This window comes from Adiantum capillus-veneris, chromosome 6 (assembly GCF_014529385.1).
Source record: "Adiantum capillus-veneris isolate H3 chromosome 6, ASM1452938v2, whole genome shotgun sequence".
NCBI lineage: Eukaryota > Viridiplantae > Streptophyta > Polypodiopsida > Polypodiales > Pteridaceae > Adiantum > Adiantum capillus-veneris.
In genome coordinates this window covers 8,966,677-8,983,606 of record NC_140936.1, presented here as the reverse complement: position 1 = coordinate 8,983,606, position 16,930 = coordinate 8,966,677, and the positions used below count along the sequence as shown (strand labels likewise).

General features: G+C 46.3%; 1 protein-coding gene across 2 annotated transcripts in view; it reads right to left on the bottom strand.

Annotated features, from left to right (window-relative positions):
- LOC147455116 (SH2 domain-containing protein B-like) overlaps nt 1–16,930 on the bottom strand; it is an 84,282-nt gene that overhangs the window by 45,789 nt on the left and 21,563 nt on the right. For both annotated transcript variants that reach the window (XM_086513953.1, XM_086513952.1), the window contains exons 3-4: nt 1,901–2,101; nt 1,722–1,823 (exon numbers count right to left, since the gene is read on the bottom strand). In XM_086513953.1, coding sequence (XP_086370079.1) covers nt 1,722–1,823; nt 1,901–2,101 — 303 coding nt within the window. The remainder of the gene's footprint in view (nt 1–1,721; nt 1,824–1,900; nt 2,102–16,930) is intronic.

The following is a 16,930-nucleotide window of genomic DNA, read 5'->3' as shown; positions in this document are numbered from 1 at the left end:
AGCACCTGAGTGTGTGCCCATCTGTAAAGAGCTGACACTCCCCTGATCCATGCATCTGAGAACCCCATCCGTCATAAAGTGTCCTCAAGAAATTCCCAGTCAACTCTGTCATACGCCTTCTCAAAGTCGAGAAGGAGTATCACAAGATCCCCTCCTTTGAGACGAGCTAATGCTGACGCCTCCCAGAAGGTGAAGATGTTGTCAAGAATACTGAGCTCCCTAACAAAACTAGCCTGTGTCTCATGGATAAGGCTCTCCAGAAGCGGCTGAATTCTCAAACTCAGAGCCTTGGCTAGGATTTTGTAGGCTGAGTTGAGAATGGTGATGGGTTGCCACTGTCGGATCCCATCCAAGGAGCCACCCTCCTTGGGGATAAGATAGATCAATCCCTCACTCATGCTGTCAGGCATCTCGCCAATGTGCAGAATGTGCACAACCTCACTAGTTACCTTCACATAAACTTAAATATGTCAATTTAAGAGCAACACTGTCAATTTTACGAGCTGGAACAAGGAGAGACTCAAAGAGTATTTCATTCTTCGGAAGAATCTCATCTGGCTGTTTGGCCAATAATCCATTCAATGTCAACCTCATTTGATGACATCTTCAATAGTACTTGTGACTGAAAGATTTACCAATGGAGGAGGTAGTAATAGCTCACCACCTTTTGCAGAGAAGGACATCCCTCCTATCCATTGGTCATAAGCAGCAGTACTAAACTATATAGGACTGAACTATATAGGACACAGCGTAGATAAAACCATTTGGTGAAATAATGAATCTGCTCATGCTTTACAAGCGTTTCTAAATAGCAACCGCATTACATAAACGAACGTAGGTTCCATACTTCAGCATACTTGTCTTTGAGCTAAAGAAAAATTCTAGTTAATTATTCAAAACGTTGTCTTGATTCTACGTGCAGCCACAGTACTACTTCACTCAACAAAGTGCCACTTCCAACTGTACGCCAGCCACTCTGAAAGCAACATGCTCAAGCAACAAATATAATCAAGCTTGGCGACCTCACCCCAAGAATCTATACCTCGTCATTGATTGTGTGCTCAAGCCTGTGCAGCATTCCCACACTCTTAAGCAAGGCATTCTAGAATAACACTCACTTCCATACCATGACCTTTTAGGCCACAGCACCTGATGCTAGAGTTCACCATGTGCTGCTAGTATGCTTTTATCCTAATATCAGCTTCCTTCAATATATAGAAAGTGATATGTACCATTCGTGATTGTAACATAATGCTAATGCAACAGCTTGCACATTCTGCTAAGTTTACTTCGCACTCAAGTTTGAGTTCTACTTGCTACCTTGCTAAAGTTTCCTAGAAAATATACACTTTTTCATACATCATGGATGATGAGGTCATCATTGTCCTCAATAGCCACTATCATAAGAAGAGTTCACACTTTTGCATGATTGGTACAAATTGGTACCAAACTTATGCTTTCCCTGAAAGTGGGCCAAAAGGGTATCATCCAAAAGTGGCTTTGAAATGTTGCAGAAATTACCACTAAAAATAAAGGCTTCTACAACTGCAAATTTAGTAGAGAAAGCTCCATTCTTTCAGAATCAATGTGTCAAAAACTGCCATTAAGCGCAACTCACGAATTAACAAACGGCATACTGCCTGAAAAACTACTTAATTCTCACAATGACATGATCAGAAGGCTGCCAAACATGAAAAACATAAACACCAAATCATACTAACCTTGCCTCCAACCACACTCCAAATTCCATCACCGCCCTCTTCAAGTTCAAGGTCATCAGATGCTCCAGTTGAGCCATCAAGGGACAATTCTAGAGGGGGATGCTACAAAAAGAATGCTGAAGCTTACTCGTATAAAGCACAGGTGGTGTTTATGGAAAAAAAATTAAGAATAAACCAACCTTGACATAGTGATTAGTCACAGTCGGTTGAGGAAGCACCTGCACATAATGTGCATAACCTTGCAAACAATCTGCATTTTTGTGGCCATCACCTCCCATGACAAGAATTGTTTGATAAGTGGAACAAGGTTCAAGCCTGCTTATGGACGTTTCAGCAACCACAAGTCCATCCATGTGAAGACGAATCACATCTTTTCCAAACTGCAATTACAGAAGATGAAGTAAAAGATGATCGAAGGATAGATAAACAGTGCTCAGCAGATTCCTCTTTGCCATTGGTGCCTTTCTTTCTTCATTGCGATGGCTGTGCCTCTCTCAGTCAAAAAGAAAATCAGGCGATGGTAAATTCAGTAAATTTTGTCAAAAATCTATTTCAGTCATTAAAGAAAAAGAAAGAATATAAAGTGCACAGTAGTAGTTCAGAGCAGGGGGTCTCCTTGACAGTTGGGAAAAGGGAGGACAGAATACCGATTAACAGACAAATCGTAAAAAATATATAATCAAGGAAAGACTAACCAACGATGTTGCATTCGTCAACCTTGAAGACCAGTGTTAGACGCAAGCAGGAAAAAGCTAGGAGACTTTGATCTTAGAAAGAAGATAGAGGTCATGTAACAAAAAAGCCCTTTAAGGGGGCCTTTGTTGTGGATTGCAGATGAGCTCAATTCACTGCCGGTAAAGAATTGACTAGCAACGTTAGCGGAAGTACAAACACCAAGAACGCTGAAACGAGGGAAGACAAAGGAGGAAAGGCCACCATTAGAGACTTCATGAAACGAGCACCAAAGTTATGAGAAACTGTAGTTTTTTGTAGTACAAAGATACCTACTCGATCTCATTTAGGAAAATTGTTGTACTTTTGAAGAACATCAAGCACATAAGTGTTTCCCCTATGTAATAGGGTAATCATTTTGAATGGGTCTCCACCATAGCATGTAACCTGTGGCAAGCCGGAGCAAGGCATACTGAATAGCCCACCACAACTTTCCAAGGGCACATAGGACATCAATGAAAGTCAGCATCTACATACCTCTATATATGCAAATAGACCTTCCCTAAGATGGGTGTAAGTTACAACTTATATCACTCTGTTGCTTCACTTACGGTTTGGCATACTTGTACGACTGGTGTGCCCCTGATCATATTCCGACACGAGCCATTATTAAGGAGTGGAGATCACGTGGGAGACGTCTCTATTGTTGCTTTGTGGATTCTCGCAAAGCCTTCGATACATTGCCAAGAGCTAGATTGATGCGCAGACTGCAGAAGATGGGGTGTCAGGTGCAACGGAAGAGTTTAAGGATTTAGCTCAAATCTAGTACTCCGCACAAACACAAGGTTACTTTACTTCACTTACAGAGAGAAATTGAACTGAACGCAATGAAGGAGAGAGAGAGAGAGAGAGAGAGAGAGAGAGAGAGAGAGAGAGAGAGAGAGAGCATGTCGGGTCCTAACCACCCTCAAGGGCCCCCTTGCTCTGTTGCCAGAGCAACTTCATTCATGCCAAAGATATGCTTACAGAGCCTCTTGCTATGATGTTTAATCGAGCCATGTATGAGGGTTTTCCTAAGAGCTCCATGGAGTATGTCCACAATTGTGCCTATCTTCAAGTCAGGAGATCCCATGCTTCCCGGGAATTATCGCACCATCATGGTTGGTCACACATTGGCCAAGTTGTATGCATCTATTCTTGAGCGGGAGTTGAGTAGATGGGCAAAGAAAGAAGGCATACAAACATCGGTGTAGGCAGGGTTCAAGAGAGGTTTCTCCACTCTTGACCAGATTCTGAGACTCAGAGCTATTATTGAGGAGGGTAGATACAATGGCAAGAGGATCTACTGTAGCTTTGTAGACAGTGTCGAAAGCCAGACTTATACGTAGACTACACGACATGGGTGTGTCCATAGAGCTGATACGGGGGATCTTGGCTTTATACAGGACAATTGTGGGGCGGGTACGCACCACTCAAGGCATGTCTGATATGGTTCACTCCAATATTAGGGTGAAGTAGGGATGTCACATATCTCCAACTCTTTTTGGGATGTATGTGGATGAGTTTTCAAACTATGTAGAGCGGGAGGGAGATAAAGGTGCTCGACTAGCAGGGACATGGATTCCACTGTTGTTATACGCTGATGATATTGTGCTGATTTCAGACCCTCCGAAGGGGATGCAGCATCATTTGGATGCATTGTATGTGTTTGCCCAGGATAGTGGATTGTCAGTGAACCTTGGTAAGACCAAGGTAATGGTGTTTCACACCACCGCACAATGGGTCAGGAGGTCAGCTCCCACCTTTACATACGGTCGAGAGACTGTGGAGTATACAGATGCATATGCCTAGCTCGGAATGGTCTTCAATGGCCCAATAATTTCCTTTGAGGAGAGCAGCAGAGAGGAGATTGACCAGAGCTTACGCAGTATTAGGGAGACTAGAGAGGATGTGTTCGCACAAAGCTCTGGCTCTTTGACACTTAGTCACTTCTACCATGCTATATGGAGTGGAGATAAGGGGACCCTCAGTGGACCATCACAGCAAAGTTGGTAGTGCTGATGACTGGAGATGTATGGAGAGGCCTTTGGTTTCTATGATCTCTCGGATGATTAGGGCCAAGGTCTCAACACCACATGAGATTGTTAGGATGGAGCTTGCTGCCCCTCCGTTGGTAGTGGAGGTGCTCACTCGAGCAGCCTCCTTTATGCATAGCACTTGGACTCTCCCCAAGAATAAATACATTCGATTAGCCCTGGAGTCTTCACGACAACTAGCATCACAGGGAGATAGATCATGTTGGTATGCACAGATGGCATCTTGGTTCCAGCTGCATGGTTTTAGTATGGATAGACTACCCCCATTTCAGTACTCTTTGGATGCACCCTCCATCTCCCTCACTTGGGCACACATTATTAGGCTCATCAGGTAAGACTTGACTCAGTTAAATACCAGGAGGACATAGATATAGCCTACACATGAGTTGGTTACGATGATGGCTTTCTATAGAGAGCATCTTCTTCAGCTTATGGAGGATGGATTTGTGATCAAACCCGAATACATGGATACTAATCTATCTCACGGGATACGTATTACAGTGTGCTATTGATCAGCTACGCACATCCTCACACCAGCTAGAGATCGAGACGGGTAGATTTAGAGGAGTGTCAGCCAAGTCTAGGACTCGTCAGTTGTGTCATATGGAGCCCGAGCAGAGTTACACTACATCATTGCCCAATATACTATGAGATACGAGGCTGCTTCCACTATCTATTTAGAGAGGGTTTTGGACCACTTTCTAGGGTCATGATGTCACAAATTGCTAAGGTGTCAAGCCACTAAGAAACGGAGCCACCCTACAAATCCCGGCTCAAAGGCCTAAACCCTAAGAAGCAAAAGGAGTAGAAGAAGTTTTACCGACTTACAAAGTCTTGCAAAGTGGCCTATTTTTAAAGGAGTTCCCAACAACTTATGGGACCCCGTCTGATGGGGCCCAAGTGACATAAAGGCATTAAAATAAAGCAAGCCCACACACACGGGCACGCGGAGAACATGATGACATGGCAGCTGTACGGATTTCCGCAATTCGCGTTGACATGATGACATGGCATTTGTATGGATTTTCACAATTTGCGCTGACATGATGCGTGGCAGTGTACGGATTTCCACAAAACGTGCTCCCAGCTTTTGGGTGCTAGTGCTTTTGAAAACCAAATGCTTTTGAGTTTAATGCTTTTCATGTAACTGCTTTTCAAGGCCAAGGGCCTTTAAATATGCACAAAGGGCTCATTCTCTGACAATCCTGGGTGAAGGTGCAGAGCGAGAGTACCGGCATTGTACCGAGTTCAAGTAATATAATGAAATACCGAAAGGGGCGCCAAGGTTTGGGGCCAGTACTCTCTGGGGTGGAATTCCGCCACTCCGTGTCGCGTATGCTCTCTCTTTCAGTTCAATTGTTAAAGAAGTGCTAAAAGTCTGTTCAGTCTTTTTTTTTTTTGGCACGTGGTTAGTGGTGCCCGTCTCGTGACACATGAGATATCAAGATCAGAGATTCCCCTAACTATACTTATTGGAACTACGAAGACATAGAGAGGACCTCTTGAGGAGGGGCCCAGAGAGGAAGATAAAGCTACAGCGGCATATTACAGATCTCTTTCGGTCACAGACACAGGAGTCAGCGCCGCAGGCCCCACAATATAGCGGCACCAAAGACACATTGCTTGATCGGGCGATACTTAGGGCGGTCCCGTCGCCCCCGGTTGAGGGGGACGTCTCGACATCGACGGAGACTACGACAGAGGATCCACACCATACTAGCACGACACAAGAGTCGCCAAAGTGCTCGCTATGAAGGACAGTGATGTTCTTCGCCATCGTCCCATGAGAGATGTCTTTGGATAATGATGTATATGTACATGATGCCTCTACTGCCAGAGAGCCCACTATCTATCCCTCCCCCCCCCCGCGCGCGCCCACCCCCCCCCACCTCCCCCCCCCATTCCAGTTAGATGTTCAGTTTTTCAGTCTTTCAGCTTCCACAAACATTGTATAAGATTCACCAAACATTGTACATTTTTGGTCTCATAGGTCATTTTGGCCTTTTAAAGGCTATAGCATTTCATTTCATCATCTTTCTTCTTCTTCTTCTTCTTCTTCTCTCTCTCTCTCTCTCTCTCTCTCTCTCTCTCTCTCTCTCTCTCTCTCTCTCTCTCTCGCATGGACTGCTGCAGCCCCTCACGCCACCAGCTTGCATCCCCTCACGCCATCTGCTTGCTCTAGCGCGTGGACTGTTGCAGCCCCTCATGCCACCAGCTTGCATCCCCTCACGCCACCTGCTGCAGCCCATCTCACCCCGCGCCCCCTGCCCATCCCGACTGTGTGACAGCGCGCGTCCTCACCCGCCCACCCCCCCCCCCCCCCCCCCCCCCCCCCCCCCCCCCAACCCGTAGGTATTACAGGGCAGACAGCAAACAACAGATAGCACGCAGTCACATTTTACTCGGACCTGCAAAAAATTTCCAAATTTTTTTCAAACCTGCAAAAATACAGAAAATACATTTTCAGAAATTTTCAGAATTCTGCACTTTCAGACTTGACCTGCAGATTTACAAATTACAGAACAGGATTGACAGAAATTAGCAGAAAAGGAACATCAGAAAATGTATGATTGATATGAGGAAAACATATGTATGCATTATGCGGGACATGGATGTATGCGTAATGTGGATATAGTGGGTTGGCCTCTCTTGCAGAAGTGCAGATTGTGTCTTTGACGGAGGCCATGAGCGCTTTGCCAGTGTGTAAGCCCCATACGAAGGCAACCTTTGTGCTTACAAACAAGCGGATAACACAAATGGAAAGCGAGATGAAAGAATGGAAAGCAGATATGGAGGGATGGTGGAAAGAGAAGGCCAACCTTCTTCAAATGTTTCTCAACAAAGGCGCGCAATGGAAGAAGGAGAAAGAGGACTTGCACGCAAAGGTACAAGCGCTTAAGGCGGATTCACAAGCACTTAAAGAAGAGGTCTCAACCCTCAAGCGAGAGCTTGCTGATCAAGCAAGTAGTGGACTAGAGGAAGGGGAATTCCAACCCTCGGTGATAGAGGAAATCAAGGTCATCAAGGAGCAGGTACGGACGATCAAAGAGGAGGAGAAACAGAACGTGGTGAAGACGTCTTCGTGGATGGATGTGATCACGAAGACACAAAAGAAGGCGGATGAGGCCGAGAAATGGATAGAAGTTGCTAAGAAAGGGAAAGGGAAAGAAATCACATCTATCCCCACTCCTACAATCATCAACATGACTCTAGAAGAAGAGCAGGCATATAAGAGTAACCGGTCTAAAAGACCGAGATGATGTAGAAAGGGAAGTCGAAGAACTTCTCCGCATGATGGGTAGTGAGGCTACTCATACAAAGGCATGGAGGGTAGGGAAGAAGACACAAGGAAATGGGGAGACTTCAAAAGAGAGAGCTTTAATCATACGTTTCCCATCCATGGAGGCAAAGGACTTCTTGAAGAGGCACCCTACACTAAAGAATATTCCTTGGAGATGACCTCACTCTCACACAGCTTGCGCATATGAGAGAGGTAATGCCAGATATTCAAGCGGCAAGGGAGAAGGGAAAGACGGCCTTCTACAGAGATGGTCGGGTGGTGATTGTAGAGCGGCGCTCCACATGACGGTGCGAGACCTATGGGACCACACTCAAAGTTGCCACCTGGAATTGTAATGGATCTATGCGCCTTGGTGTGGGTGCTTTTGAGGACAGTTTTATGGGAAGAGACACCGTCTTCTACTCTGAGACACATCAGGCCCCTAGGCAATCTATGCCTCACATTAGTGGATATATATGCGAGATAGCCTGTAGACAGGAGACACGATCAGAGCACAGAGGGCAGGGCTCAGGAGGAGTGGCAGTGTTATTCAGGGAGGAGTTGCAGCCATTGATACATATAGCCCGCAGAGATGAGCAAGCTAGGTACATGTGGGTGAGATTGAGAGCAGAGACAGGCAACAGATATCTTTACATTGCTATTTGTTACTTTCCCCTGAGTACGTCAGTTTATGCACCACCCAGAGGACAGTCCCCCTTCTCTATTTTGGATGATGACATATGGGAGTTCTCTAGAGATGGTGACATCATCATTCTAGGGGATTTCAATGCTAGGACTGCCCATCATCGGACAATATTTTATGATACTTCAGAGGAAATGTTGAGAGAGCTGGATGTTGTAGAGACAGGCCTATCCAGACTATCACAGGATGGGGAACACACTGAGTATGGACGACACTTGATAGACATGGGGACTTCACATGGATTGGCCATCTTGAATGGCCTACAGAGATTTCTCGCTGCGGGGGGTTTTACATGCTTTCCACACAGACATGGACCCAGCACAGTGGATTATGTCATGGCACAGCCGAGCCTCATCTCTAGTATGCAGGATCTCACGGTTGGACCCAGACCTATTGGTGTGGCAGTGGATCATGCTCTTGTGTCGATGATCATCTCTTTTCAGTTTAGTGTAGCACACAGGCCACGGGCAGCAGCCCCTACCCGCTACACCTTCACGCAGGAGACGGACTCTGTCTACATAGATGGGATCTAAAGACGCCTGTGCACACAAGATCTAGGGCGACCTCTGGAGGAGCTTACTACCATACTAACACAGACACTACATGATGCAGCAGCAGAGGCATACCCACATACCCGACCTGAGCAGAGACGCCGTTTGGGGAGCATGCCCCAAAAAAATTGGTATGATGAGGAATGCCGGGACACTAGAGCTAGACTTCAGAGAGAGGTGCTTTTGGGGGACATCACTCACAGACAGTCACAGATTGACTTCCGACGCCTAGTGCGCTGGAAGAAGAGGGCATTTTTGGCTCGCCTAGAGCAAGATCTATACCAGCTATTCTTGAGTCAGGACTCACATGAGGCATGGCGGCCCTTTCATGAGCACTCCCCTGCACCTGCCATCACTTCTACAGAGGCCTGGGGCCAGTACGCATCATCTCTGTACACAATTCTTGAGCAGCCCCCCCTTCCCAACCCCCCCCCCCCCCCCCCCCCCGATCCATGCCCACACACTGTGCTTTTTTCACCGTTGAGATGGTGAGGAAGGCAATTGACAGGATGAGGACTGGGAGATCATATGATCATGATGACTTAGTGGCTGAGCATTTCACGCATGCCAGAGATCTACTAGCAGAGCTTCTAGCAGTTATGTTTAACCGTGCCATGTGTGAGGGCTTGCCTGATACTTGGAGCCTATCTACTATTGTACCTATCTTCAAACAAAGCTCATTTGGGGGGTCATGGCATTATACAGGTCAGTAGTGGGGCATGTACGCACCTGAGAGGGTCTATCCACACCAATCCACTCCACCATTGGGGTGAAGCAGGGTTGCCCGCTCTCTCCTACTCTATTTGGTATGTATGTGGATGAGGTTTCTGACTACATTGAGAGAGATGGTGATAGAGGTGCATAGCTGGCAGGGACATGGATTCCACTATTGTTATATGCCGATGATATTATGTTGACCTCCGACTCTCCGGAGGGGATGCAACTTCACTTGCATGCTTTGCACAGGTTTGCCCCACTGATGGATGGGGGGGGCATGGAGAAGCCTCTCGTCTCTATGATCTCATGGCTCATTAGAGCCAAGGCTTCAGTACCACGTGCTATTGTCCGAGCAGAGCTAGCTGCCCCCCCCACTAGTGGTTGAGGCGCTCACCAGATCTCTCTCCTTCATACACCGCATGTGGGCACTTTCCAGAGACAGATATGCCCGCCTTGCACTTGAGTCCTCTCGACAATTAGCCATGCAGGGAGATACAGCATGCTGGTATGGGGAGATGACATCATGGTTTCAGGCGCATGGGTTCAGCATAGACAGATTGCCTCCCTTCCAGTACTCACTGGATGCACCCTCTCTGACTCTTACACAGTCCAAGATCACCAAGCTCATCCGCCAGGACCTGACTCAGCTAGACACCAGGAGGACATGGATACAGCCAGCACACGAGCTGGGCACGAAGATGGCTTTCTACAGAGAGCATCTTCTCCAGCTTACGGAGGATGGTTTTGTGACGAGGCCCAGATACATGGACACCCACTTGTCTCATGGGATACGATGTGCTATTGGCCAGATACGCACATCTTCACACCAGTTGCAGATCGAGACTGGGAGATACAGCGGAGTACCAACAAAGGCCAAGACATGCCCCATGTGTGACACCGAGCATGAGACAGTTGCACTACACATGCCACTGCCCGTCTACTACGAGATATGAGGTCGCTTCCACTGCTTGTTCAGAGAGGGCTTTGGACCACTCTCCAAAGTCATGCGGTATGAGGATCAGAGATGCTTGGGTTTGTTTTTGCTCGAGTTGCGCAGACACAGAGAGAGCTTGATGAGAGGAAAGGCTAGCCAGTCTCAAAGACAGATCACAGACTTCTTTAGAGCTGCCACTGGACACCCGGAGGAGCTACTACCACAGCAGAGCTCGTCGCCTCACACCAGAGACACACTGATCGACCGAGCGACCGAGCTAGGGAGATCCAGACGCCCACGATTGCAGAGAACTACACAGCATCGACAGAGGCTGCATCAGAGGATTCGGATCACTTTGGCCCGACATGCACGACGCCTTGTCAGACTACTGACCATGGAGGAGATTAATGAGATCCGCCAACAACCAATGCTGGATCTCTTGTGATCTAGCTATCCCAGCTAGCTGCTTAGTTCACATCTAGCAGTTTAGGATTCCATAGTATAGTATTTTATTTTGTCATTAAGTCATCTTGTTACTCTGACTTTGTATCAGATCCACCACATTGTAACTTTCTGGTCTCATAGGTCACTTTGGCCTTTTGAAGACGTTAATATAACATTTCATTTCATTTCATCTCTCTCTCTCTCTCTCTCTCTCTCTCTCTCTCTCTCTCTCTCTCTCTCTCTCTCTAAGATGGGCTTATCTCCCAGAGAGAGAGAGAGAGAGAGAGAGAGTTGTACGGATCGATTTGCACCATACGGATCCGTACAATACGACCGTATGGTACGGATAGAATCCGTACGTACGTACGGAAACAACCTTGTTGTGCAACCTAAATACCTCTCTAGCAATAGAGAGGGGGCTCTTGGAGGGGGGTTTGGCACCCCATCTGGTCTTAGGCTTCTTTCTCTCTCTATCACTCGCAAAACCTTCACTCAGTATTTTTGTCTCCTCTCTCTAGTTACCGGGCAACGCCCCTACCAAGGCCTAGAACGCCAAAACGGCGTTTCGTGTCACAAACAGGTGACGTGACGTACCCACAGTACACACACAACACACCTGCCCCCGGCTGGCAGTAGATTGGGCCCGAAAATTCAACGCTAGGGCTGACGTGGCAAGACTGTACGAAAGCCCGCGTTTGCAGCGCAGTTCACGGAAACTGTATGGATATGCTGACGTGGCAGCTTGTGTACGGAAAAGCAGTTGTACGGCAAATTTTGGCTACTGCTTTATTCTACGCAAGAGAAAGAAAGAGAGAGAGAGAGAGAGAGAGAGAGATTTAATTTAATTGCTTTATTTTTACTAAGCCTTGTGAGAGGAATTGCTTGCTTTTAATGGGCAGCTTTTGATGTACAGCTTTTGGGGCTCTGCTTTTGGCATCCCTTGTAACTCTTTATAGGTGAAGTTGATCTCTCACGTTTGAGAGCATCTGGACGCAGAGTCTGAGAGTGAGACCAAACCACTCTATTGTACTTTGGCAACAGATTAATAAAAAAAGAAATATCGAAAGGGGCGCCAGTCTTTGGGGCCAATATCTCTAGGTACGGAACTCCGTAGGGCCATGTCGAATCAATTGTGAACTGTGAACTATTTTGAAGTGAAATTCTTGTCGCGTCGCGGTAGAATCTTGAGTTGGAGTGTCCAAGTCTGTTAAAGTGCTATCAGAGCACGGCCGATTTCTCTCCTACCGGGAAATTCGATCCTTTTTATGAGGCACTTATTGTAAGGTGCACCAGAAGTGAATGTTGAACTTTGCTCAAGATGAGTGCTCCGAACTGTGCTCAAGGTTCCTTTTACTTACGGAAGAGAGAGCCTTCCGTTCCTTTAGTGAGAGAGTGCAAGTGATCACAAACAAAGTCGCAAACACTGTGAATGAAGGTACTGAGACTGAGAGATAGAGAGAGAAGAATACAACACCTCAATGTTGTCAAACCCTCCTCCGAAGGCCCCACTCTATATGGTGTGAGCGGCTGATTGCACAAATCTACAATGCTTTGGACTTGCCGCCGACGTCGACGACAATGAGGACGACGACAAGACGGGCTGAAATCTGAAAACGCTAATGGCTGAAATCTGCAAATCTTTATCTGCTGAATTCTGACACTATGTTGGTGACGACGGCGATGACGACGATGCAACGACGACGCGCTGAAAACGCAGATGCTGAAATCTGCAAACTTCGATGGATCTGACCGTGCGACAAGGATCTGTTGCGGGAAGGTGAGATCTGCGAGGTTTGGGGGTTGTTCTGCGGTGTCTTGATACTGAAAATTGAAAACGTTGATGCTATGGTTGAAATTGTCGCGGTGAATCTGCAAAAACGCTAGGGTGCTTGCTTATTCAAAAACGCTAGGGGCTGATCTGGGTCCTGCTGCAAAAACGCTAGGCTTCTGCTTATGTAATCTGCTAACGCCAAGCTTGATCTGTAATGCAAAACGTTGGCTGTCTTCATGCAAAAACGCTAGGCTTGATTTGGGGTCTCCTTGCACAAAACGCTAGGTAAACTACTTGGAGGGGGGGAGGGGGGGTCTTGCTGAGAAGATGCACTGTTGGATGTCAAGTCCCTGCTGCCTCTTCTGCCAGAAAGTGCTAGCGCTAGGTTTCTTATGTACTTGCTTATCAAAATTGCCCTACCTAGTTTCCTAACAAAAGTCACTTAAGAATATTAAGTGAAAATTGGCTAAAATAGGGAAAATAGGTCTATGCATTGTAAAAATGCTCCTGATGGGTTCTGATGGACATTTGATGAACTAGTCATCTGTGGCTCCTTCAATGCATCATCTTTGTCCATAGTCATGCATCTACCTTCTTCAAGAATCTCCGAGGATGAAAATTCCTAAAACCACTTCCAACACAAAAACATGAACATACCCATTCCATGTAAAGTGATTGGAAAAATTCTAATCCTTCAAAAAAATTGTGCAAGCAATGGAAATGAACATAGAGATGGAGTGTCAAACCGTTCATCAAACACACGCAAACAATGGGGTCGAATCTTGACTTTCTAATCTAAATCAATCAATTGTGGCAAATCACAATGGAAATGCCAATGCTTGATGCTCAATCCTTCTTGTGCTCTTTCTGTAACTGTGTCATGCCAAGGAAGAGACATGGAATGTGAATTCCTTGAATGCAAACATTTCTTCTTTTCATGAGTAATCCGCATACATCCGTGCTCATTCATGAGTGAATCGTGCTCATCGTACAATATGTCATGCCTATGAAAAGGGATCACATAAGGATAGTGATTAAAATACATGAAAGCATCACGAATGAAATGCTCGAACAATGCGTACTGACTAATCATGTGCATACACAATACTTCCTGTGGGGGTTCTTTGGACCTTGACTTGAGAGCCAAGATCTGTTCTTCGTGATTGATCGAATCTGCAATGAGGTTAGCTTCACTAGACAAAGTATCAACTAAACCATCGTCCTTGTGAACAATCACATCATATGCTTATCATCGTCATGCCATTCATCATGCTTGTCATTATCATGCAATCCATGTGTGTCATGCTTTGAAAAGAAGACACTGAGAGAGTCTCCTGCTCCTGATTCTTTTAAATCTTCGCCTGCACATTAGAAATAAGAGATGAAGAATGAATAACTAGCTCCCCACGAATGACAATGGGAGAGTCACTTTTAGTATTTGCCCAATCAATGAGAAGGTAATGCTCACGAAACCATCGAATGCCTAAAAGCATATCACATCTTGAAAGAGGAGAGACTACAAATTTCCTGCGGAAGGACGCTTGTTGAACAATCAAAAAACATCAAGGCACTCTTGCGTGATGAGAGAGTCCGTACTCGGAGAGAAGCCTGACACCTCGAAAGGAGATGTCTTGCTAACCTCCAAGCGGGCTCTTTCAACAAGAGAGTCACTAATCGAATCATGCATACTGCCTGGGTCAAACAATATGACATAACACTTAATGAGAGACTCATCAATGGGAGAATCATGAGAGACTTGGGTCGCACTCGTGTTCTCATTTATTGCATTGACATAGGAAGTGGGTTCTGTGGGTTCTTTAGAGTCAGTAGATTCAAGCTTAGGACATGTTCTTTTTATGTGACCCTTGATGTGACAATGAAAACAACAACCTTCCTTAGAAGAAATGCTTTGTTCTTCCGATGTGATGTATCCTCCTAAAATGCCTTGTTCTGCCTTTTCATATGGAGTGAGCTTAGGTTTCGCAATTGTGTTAGCTTTACCCTTAGGTTCATTTGGAGAGTTCTTTTCTGAGAGACTATTGGAAGATTGGTTAGAAGAGTTACTGTTCTTACCATTCTTACCGTTCTGAGGGTTCTGAGAAGTCTGAGAGGTACTTGTAGAAGTCTTGTTTTCCTTAGGCTTTCCCATGTTGTGCTTCATCTCCTGTGTGAGTAATCGCTACCGCCTTGTTGAGATCGATTGGGTCAAGGACTTTGACATCAAACATGATATAGTCGTCCAACCCAAAAATGAAAGCCTCCTTGCGCTCATCATCCGATTTGCGTAATTGGGTGCCGAGCTGCAAAACACGATTAGAGAAAAACATAACTGGCATACCATTTTGCTTGAGACTGCGCCAATCGTCTTTCAACCGTGCTAGGTACTGTGGGGGCATAAACCGCGCCTTGAGCTTGTCTTGGAAGTCGGCCCAATTGAAGGAAAGGGACGTGCCTTCCTCGGCTTCCTCTAGGTGCGCGGTCAACTGTGCTTCCTACCATGCATGGTACCAATTAATGGCATCACCAGCAAGATACATAGCTACCGTCAAAACCTTGCTATTTCATGTCTTCTTAGTTGTCGCAAAATAAGCATTAAATTGATGCAACCAAGAATGAATAATCGTAGCATCCATCTTACCATCATACTTACTAAATGTAATCTTCTCTGTGACGGGGTTGTTGGAGTCCGAATCTCGGCTTGCGCCATGTGATGAACCACCAACATCTTTGGCCGCCTCGGGTTTCGAGGTGAGAACCTGTCAGATTAACTCGCATGCGTAGGTCTCTCTATACCTCACGCTCTGCCCCAAGGCCGCTCGTCTATCCTCGGCCGCCAAGCGCGCTTGCTCACGCTCAATAGATGCCTTTCTTTCTGCTTTTCTTTCTTTTCGTTCCTCGGCCACAAAGCACCCTTGCTCACGCTCGCAATCCAAGGATGCCTGTCTTTCTTGGTGGTCCCGTTCCATGGAGTCCTGTCTTTCTTGGCGTCACGCTTCTTGTTGTAGCATCATGTCCATCATCGATTTGACCAAAGCCTCCATCGGATTTGGTACAATCCTTGGCGTAGATGGAGAAGGAGGAGGGTCAGAAAAACCTCCTAGTGGGGAAAATTCTTCTTCGCCACTGCCATGCTCATCACCTCCATGCGAAGTATCCATTCCGCTTTGGGTAATGACCATACACTCAAATCGTGGGTTCTTAAGTTCACGAGGAACTTGGGTTCTTGTGGTTCTTGGTTCTTGGGTTCTTGAGGGTCTTGAGGTTCTTGAGTTCTTGAGGTTCTTCTTTCGCTTGCAATCTGTGTTAGAGAAGGATCTTCGCTTCACCCGAGCTCTTCTCTTTTCCGCGGGCGCACCCCTTGGCAGCCTTGCGCTCACACCAAGGTTGCTTTTTCACGTCGATTGCCCGGCCGCTCAGTGCACGGTCCGCTCTCAATGAGTGAAAAGAGGCACAAGGGGAGGCTGGACAAGCCCTTCTTTCTTGGGTTTCCTGTCACTCTTCAAAAACACGATTAGGAATCGACACACCCAAGTGGACTAGGGTTACGTGCGACCGAAACAAGCAAAAAACATTCTGGGGTTCTTGTGGTTCTTTCCTTGAGTGATACAGAACACTGCCAAAGCTCTGATACCAATGTAAGGTGCAGTGGATGTGAATGTTGAACTTTGCTCAAGACGAGTGCTCCGGACTGTGCTCAAGGTTTCTTTTACTTACGGAAGGGAGAGCCTTCCGTTCCTTTAATGAGAGAGTGCAAGTATTCACAAACAAAGTGGCAAACACTGTGAATGAAGGTACTAAGACTGAGAGATAGAGAGAGAAGAATACTACACCAGAATGTTGTCAAACCCTCCTCCGAAGGCCCCACTCTCTATGGCGAGAGCGGTCTACTATCGATTGCACAAATCTCTACAATGCCTTGGACCTGCCGACGATGTCGACGACGATGAGGACGACGACGAGACGGTCGGACATTGCATGGCCAATGTGAACGGTAGTTTCACCCACAAATGGGTAGTGGTCGGCACTGGAATTTGTATGGTA